This window comes from Alligator sinensis, unplaced genomic scaffold (assembly GCF_000455745.1).
Source record: "Alligator sinensis unplaced genomic scaffold, ASM45574v1 scaffold2716_1, whole genome shotgun sequence".
NCBI lineage: Eukaryota > Metazoa > Chordata > Crocodylia > Alligatoridae > Alligator > Alligator sinensis.
In genome coordinates, this window is record NW_005844016.1 from 10,548 (window position 1) to 18,442 (window position 7,895).

The 7,895-nt window shown below is 45.1% G+C and overlaps 1 protein-coding gene across 1 annotated transcript; it reads right to left on the reverse strand.

Moving 5' to 3' along the window:
* Nucleotides 1-5,405: 5,405 nt before the first annotated feature.
* Nucleotides 5,406-6,594, reverse strand: LOC112549026 (olfactory receptor 6F1-like). Its single transcript, XM_025195836.1, has 2 exons — nucleotides 6,505-6,594; nucleotides 5,406-6,407 (listed from the first exon to the last, which is right to left on the reverse strand). Exons 1-2 carry the CDS (start codon nucleotides 6,592-6,594, stop codon nucleotides 5,406-5,408), a joined length of 1,092 nt encoding a protein of 363 aa, XP_025051621.1.
* Between the last annotated feature and the right edge of the window lie 1,301 nt (nucleotides 6,595-7,895).

A 7,895-nucleotide genomic window follows, 5' to 3' on the forward strand; every position in this document is an offset into this window, starting at 1 on the left:
GCTCTTGCCCTGGCATTTTCACTGGTACCACAACCACCTATGGCTATTAGCCAGTCTTCAGAATAGATCCAGACATGTGCCTTGTTTTGCAGGCATTGTAAGCTTGTGCTCATGGTTGGTTGCATGGAAGAGGTATCATCAGTAGACCTTGATGGCCAACCTGGCTTCAGACATTTGTATAACAAGTGAAGGACAACACCCAGGGAATAAGCTCGTGCACTTCCAAGCACCAAAAGGCCTTCCTTGTGGCTATGCCTTGCTCTCCCTTCATGCCAACAGCTACCACACCAAAGATATATTCAGGCTAATGTGGGAACCTCTCCAAACCAGGGAGGCCAAGGAGAAGCCCTTATGTCATCAGCTGATGGTTGAAGCAAGAGCTGTCCCTGAAAGCCACATGAACTGTGCTACAGATCATGATGGGGATGTCAGTCACAGGGAAATGCGTGTGTGTGTCAGATGCCAGAGTCTGGGATGAGGGTCTGCATGGTGATTTGTAGAGAGGTCTTCTCTTGCAATCCATTAAACATTGTCAGCAGAATCTGCACTCTTGTGTGATTATTTTCCAGCACTGGCAGAAGTGTTGGGGTGGCAATGGGCACAGTGGACATGCTGAGCAGGCATGATGCCAACAGAAGATGCTTGTGCCAGCTTCCCTGAGCTCCATACAGGCCGCATAGTTACTGTGGAGACTAGGTGGGGCTGGGAGTGAGCCAGCCTCCCAGCCTGGGAAAGGGTAGAAGACACTTCTGCTCAAGCTTTTTTCCCACTGAATACTTGTCTTACCTGGCGAAGCCTCCAGCCCTATACATACTGTGCACACCATGTTTATATGTTATACAATGGGCAGGTCTTCTATTAAACAGTGCAACCAAAAATTCCCAGGACACCAAAAACAGGATGAACAGAACCAGAAACCAAATACAGGCAAAATAGCAACCGTTCCCTCATCATATATCCCAAAGAGCCAACATTTTCCTAAGGTCCCATGTCCATTTTTACTGCCCCGAGAAGGTCAGCACTGAGTGGGTCCTTCATGGCTGCAGCCCAATCATGCATTACATAGTCAACTGCTGACCACCACTGCTGGATGTCCATTACAGCCATGACACCTGGTACATAGCTGGAGCCTGCTCACTCCTGTCTCAGCCTTCAGGCACACCTTGGGAATGTGCAGCCTGGTGGAAGTATGTGTCCTCAGGGGACCATGGACAGTCTGGCTGGACTTTTGTATTGAGGTATGACATGCCAAGGATGGTCTCTGTCTACAAGGTCAGTACAGACTTCAGGCCATGCATAGGCTCCACTTGACTCACGGGTTCCATGAGTGCCTCTGTTTTCCACTCAGCAATAGCCACATAGCAAGCCTAGGCCACTGCATACCATCTGGAAAGCCATTTGGAGAGCACTTGATCCCATGTGCTGTTGCCATGCACTGCCATAATCTAGCTTCCTTGACCTAGGACCAGCTGGCCTCCTCCTGATTTTTCAGCATGTCCATGCTTGTGTGCGCATTGGCTTTTCCTCTACCTGGTCCCATAGGCTTGGGACATTATCTGATGCTGAGGTGCCATCATTGCTACTTATAGGTATGTGGCATGACAGGAGAGCATGGAAACAGGAGTTCGTTGTTTTGCTCACTTCTGCCCTGATAGCATGAAGAACTTCCCAGCCAAAGTTGCAATGTGTAAGGCTATCTAGTCAGTGGACAGGATCATTTGACCCACTAGCTCTCAGCATGGTATGTTCACTCTCCCCTCTTCTCCCCTTATCCTCAGAAGAATCAGGAGGTCCCCCTAAAGCAGTCACGGTCCTACATTGTATGGGTATAGCAAAGCTTATGAGCCCAAAGTGCTCAGGTCCCCTAAAACTGTGCTAGCCACTTGGGGTGGGGGCAGTATGGTGGTATTGGTACTGACATTCTGCTCATATAAGCTGTCATAATACTGGTCTGTGGTGTGATCTCTAACAGCACTTGCCTATAAATGCAGAATACCATCACCTTGGCCAGAGGCAGGGATCACTCACACAATGTAACCCACCAGTCTTTGTTGTCCTGCTACTGCAAGAAATGGTGGTCCTAGCTGACTTTGACTCCAGGAAAGGGAGGGTGCTACAATGGCTCAACAAAGTGTAGGGCCTTACCTTAGAATATAATAGAGCATCTGCCGAGGTACCTGACCACCTGGGATCACTACCTCACACAGTCCAACCAGGATACAATCAAGCCACCATAAACCTGTCTCAAGCATAACAGGTAGCCAATTGCTGGCATAAGCATGAGAGATGTTGGCACTACACTGCTCAAGATGCAAAGCTTGAGAAAGCAATGAACTGAGTGCTCCTATCCTCCCCCATGTGAATACCTGCAGCTGTGAAAGAACCCATGACCACAAACTGTGTTTGTTGGGTGGAGGGACTAGGGGATGAGGTGAAGGGGAGCCAAAAGGTGGTATGCCATGTCAGTAGGATTCTCTTGGGATGACCAGAGAGGGAAGGGGTGGGGCAGGATGCAGGAAAAGCACCTATTTCCTCAGCAGCAGTGACTAAGTGATTAGAAATCACCTAGCTATGAGAGAGAGGGGCTGGGGGTGAGAGTTGGGCAAGTCACCATATTCCTTGGCACAATGCCTAGTGCTTTATTTAGAGTCTGGATATGAAGCTAGGCAGAACAGGGAGGGTGTTTGTAGCTGTGGGCCAGCTATTATGGTGTGAGATGGTGGGGAGCGCATGAGATAGTAAGTGAGAAATGGTTATTTTGCCTGCGTTTAATTTCTTCTATCACTGTCCAACTGAGAAGGTTCAATGTTGGCATGCTGACCATTATGGATACACCTCCATAAAAATAAAAAAAAAGACGCCCTTAATCTCCTCATCTGATTTAAGTAGTACTACTCTTAACACACATTGTAGTCACATGAGGGCTGGGGGAGAGAGGGCAGTCCCTACGTGACGCCATGAGGTTGCACAGAGACTGTTCTGCATCCTCACTCACTCCCTAGCATTACTTGGTCCTTTTCTATCTTAATCTAGCTTTGGACTGCCACTTACCATTTGCAGATGTGGGCTGAGTCATGACATGAGTATGGTCCTCTTGTACACTGTATTTCTGGGACTAAGGAGAAGTCACTTTAGTCACTGATAGGGAGCTCACGTGGTCCTAAGTGGACCGAAAACATCTTGACTCTAGGTTATTGATGCAGAGCAATGGGACTAGCTGAGATGGTGCAGACAGGGAATGGCCAGAAGACTCTGGCCACTTACTGTCTGAGCTCAGGTCCACTTCCAAGTCCATGCTGACTGGAACAGCCTGAAAGTCCTTGACCTGGATCATCTTCTGGGTCATTGCTGAAGTAATTTGTGAGGGTTGGGTGCTTTTGACCATGGTGGCATCAGGAACCTTCACTTTACTGGGTGATGTGGCTGGATCCACATCATTGTTCACCTCAAATATGTTGGAGAGTTCCTTGTAGAAGGGGCATGTGACCCAGTGTGCACCTGACACATGCTTGGAAGCCCATGCCCTTGTGAACTATTTCCTCATGATCTTGCATGTGGAGCAGCATTGGAACCAGTAATGGTCATGTCCATGAGTGCTATTTCCATAGTGATCCATTCAAAGACTACCTGGTTTCTATGCCTTGAACAGAGTGCCTGCTTGTTCTCCGCCTGTCTGCAAATGGTGATGAGATCTACATCTTCCCTAATCCAGTTAGTGCTACTCTGGCACCTCACACAGGACGCAGATGGAGTGACCATAGTTCAAGTAAGACAGATAGATAGAGGCATGTGGATGTCTGACTTTGGCTTGATGGGTGGTGGATGGGTCCTAATATATTGCCAATGGATGGATGCCCCTAATGTGTGGTTGTGTCTGTGGTTGTTCAGATGGAAACAGGCTCCAGTGCTGACCTTGAATGACTGGTGAGTGCAGAATGGATGGCAGCTCATGATGCAGAGCAATTAATAGGTGGGTGAGGCCACCTGTGCCTCATCACCTCTTGGCAATAGAAGTTTGGCACCAGAGGAGCTAGGATTGGGACAAAATCGGTGCATTATGGGATGCCTGGAGGACTAACTGGAATGTATGTCTCAGAACAAGACCACCATTCAGACATAATTAACAGTGTTCCAGGAGGATTTGTTACCATTTTTTTTTTTTTATTCTCCATGGATTTTCAGGCTTTGGTTGAGGACATTGGAAATAGGTGTCTGAATAACCAAATCCTGCCTTGGGAGAGAACAGTTTCTTCTGGGCCAAAAGTGACGTCTGTTCATAGCTTAGGGGAATAAATTTGTGATCCATCAAAGATGACTTGGGCCATGTAGAAAGCTATAACCATGATAATATGAAAGAAGCACATGGAGAAAAGTGTTTCTCAGGATGGCTGAAAGGATATTAAGATAGGAATAATAGAATCATAGACAATGAGGGTTGGAAGGGACCTGAGGAGGTTGTTTAGTCCAACCCTCTGCTCAAAGCAAGACTACCCCCAACTAGATTATTCCAGCCAAGGAGATCAGTGTTAAAGGAAGAAGAGTGTTCTCTCTGCATGTACCCATTTTTATCACTAGTTTTATCAAGAGGGGCTCACTGCGGAAGTGTTTTATTTTGAGCACCAACCAAGAAGAAATGGCTGGCTTATCTGGGACAGCAGATTTGTTAATTGTAGCATCAATATTATTACACGAATCACTGCAAATTTAGTTGTACAGGAGCCAGGAACTGACTGGATTCAGTATAATCCAATGGTTTAATTAATACTAAGTACTGATCACAAGATACTGAAGCTAGGTGGTTCGTTAGCAGCCATCGGTCTCTGGAGACAATGAGGATTAGGTGGTAGTATTCTACAGTTGATAGGCATTGGCAAAAGAAAATGGAGCAATACAGCCAGTGAAAGGAAGATTTTATACCTGTTACGGAAATGGTCAGCATCGTAAGAATTATGGTGAAGGTGGAACAGTTCCCCAGCAGGACAAGTCTCCTAGGAAGAAGGACATCCAAAGGTGCTGATCACCCCAACTGATGGATGAATGAGGATGCTTCTGGTCCCAGTTGTAATGCAGGTCACAAAAACCCCTCCAAAACTAACACATTAAAAAAAAATTCTGTGTAAAAATATTTTAAAGAGGATCTTAAACTTTTTAAATGTAATCTGGGGCAAAAAATGCAACCTAGCTTAATAATGGGATGCTTTCAACTTCTGTTCCCCCTCACACACCTTGAGCCATTCAGAATACAAGCTTTTGCAGAAGGGGGTCCTAAACTGTACCTTTGTGACCTGGAGAAGGGCAGTGTGCACCTGAAAGCTTGTGTAACATCTCTCCCAACTATATACTCAATCCAATAAAGATATTACCAAAACCCCCCTTCCTTCTCACATATCCCAACTAGGGTATTTTCAGCTTTTTATTAACTTAAATAAATTCATTCTAATTGCCTGAATTCTTATGAAAGCCATAAATTTCCTGACGGCTTTTCTCAGGGACTGTTTTACCTCTTTGTTTCTCAGGCTGTATATGAGAGGATTGGCCAGGGGAGTCAGGACTGTGTAGAAAAGAGAGAGCACTTTGTTCAGGTCTCTAAGAGTCTTGGTTTTTGGTAAGACGTACACAATTGTTAGGGTCCCATAGAAAATTGTCACCACTATGAGGTGCGTGGAGCAGGTGGAAAATGCCCTTTGCTTTCCAGTGGTGGAAGGGATTCTCAGAACAGTGCCTATAATAAGAACATAGGATACAACAGTTAATAGAAATGGTGGCAGAGTCACTATGGAAGCGGAGATGAAAGCTGTAAGCTCCATCACCCTGGTATCCGTGCAGGCAAGTTTTACCACCGGTGTGAGATCACAAAAGAAATGGTTAATTTCATTAGCACCGCAGAAAGTTAACCGAGAGATCAATAACACAATTATACTAATAGTCAGAAATGCGATTATCCAAGACCCACCTGCTAGCTGGAGGCAGGACTTGCCATTCATAAGACCTACATAATGCAATGGTTTACAGATGGCTAAATACCGATCGTAAGACATGGCTGCTAAAAGGTAACATTCTGCAGCTCCCAGAGCGCCAAAGAAATACATTTGTGTGAGACAGGCCCTCATTGAAATGGTTCTGTGCCCTGTCAGGAAGCTGGCCAACATCCTGGGGAGAATAGTGGAGGTGTAGCAAGTTTCCAAACAGGACAAGTTCCCCAGGAAAAAGTACATAGGAGTGTGAAGGTGCTGATCAGCCACAACTAGCACAGCGACGAGGATGTTCCCAGCCATGGAGATAATGCAGATGACTAGAAACACCAAGAAGAGGAGAACCTGCCATTCCTGCGCATCCTTAAAATCCAGGAAGATAAATTCTGTAATGATTGATTGATTTCCCTGTTTGGTTTTTGTCAAGGGTTGCATCTACAGGAAAGAAAACAACCACCATCATTTACATTTAAGATACAGTTATATTTTAACAAGTGCTGCTATTTCGTTCCAGAAATTCTGAATTTCTCACCTTGCTTGCTATTTTCTTGCTTAAGAGTTGATCCAAGAATGCAGAGCAGAAAGACATGTCACCTGGTATATCCACCTTTAAATCAATCATATGTGCTTATATATCAAGCACTTATTAGTGTGACCCTCTGGATCTCCTACTATACAAATTCATTTATCTCTGGTGACCCTCCACTTATGAGTGTTCAAGTGAGTGATGACCTGACTGCTATCACCAGTATGTTCCTCCTTACCCACATCCTACCTGCTGACATAGAGCGCTTTATGGGACCTATGTTATGACCTGGATAAAAGACATCAACTTACAGCTATGTAACTGAGATTGGCTTTATTCACGGATGTAAATTGTATTGAGATGCAAAGTAAGCTGATGTGCTGCTGTCCTGGGATGGCTGTACACAGTTGACCAATATTACAATGCCTTACCATGAGATGGCATTATGATAAACTACTTATTGAAAGGCAGTGGTTCTCAGCCTTTTTTGGACTTTTTTGCACCGTTATTAGATTCAAGGTTCCCCTCCATAACTTTTGTGAATTGAAAGGCACCCAGTTTAAAAAACTAATTTATTTGTTACTGTGCTTTCCTCCTTGAACAAGGGCCAGACTATGGTGGCAGGGCAGCAACAAGGCAGGGAGAGCCGGAGCCTGCCCTTATTTGCTTATCTCTTTGTATGTCACTTAGCTCCTCACTTACTTCCTGCAGCACCCTTCAAATGATCTTGAGGCACCCCAAGGTACCCTGGCTGAGAATCATTGCTGTAAGCAAATGGCTACTGTAGAATAAACTGTGAACAGATGACACCTAAATGTTGCTCCTGTTAAGAGTTATCAGGACCTTGTTATTAAGATAGTCTTCTTATATCCATTGCTGATTGCAGATCCCAAAGGTGGGCTAGGAGGTGCCAAAGATACCAACATTGAAATCCTCTGACTTTCCATGTGTGTGCCCTAGCTATGTACTTATATTTGGGAGTGTGTGCTCTCTCTATCATTTTACTGTCACCAGTCAGTGAGACAACATAGTCTTCCACATGTACCTAAGAAATAGAATTCCCCTCCGCACCTAAGTGCCAAAAATGTCCTGTCAATGATCCAAAAATGACTTTTTAGATGGTCAGGGAAAAGTAGAATGTCATCCCAACTCTCCATTGATGTTCAGTGAGGGATAGACATCACAATTGCTTTGTTCTTTTGAAAACCACAGTGTTTTCTAGTTGGTGCGGAGACATCTAGTCCTTTAATGCAAAGAGCTGAAATTTGCTGTTGAGCTTCAGGCACCATCTAGATGTCAGCTGGATAATACCCTCTTGGAGTTCTTCAATCATTATCTAGCAAAACCACAGCAGAAATTGCTACAACACACAAAAATATTGCACCGGAGAAGGAGGA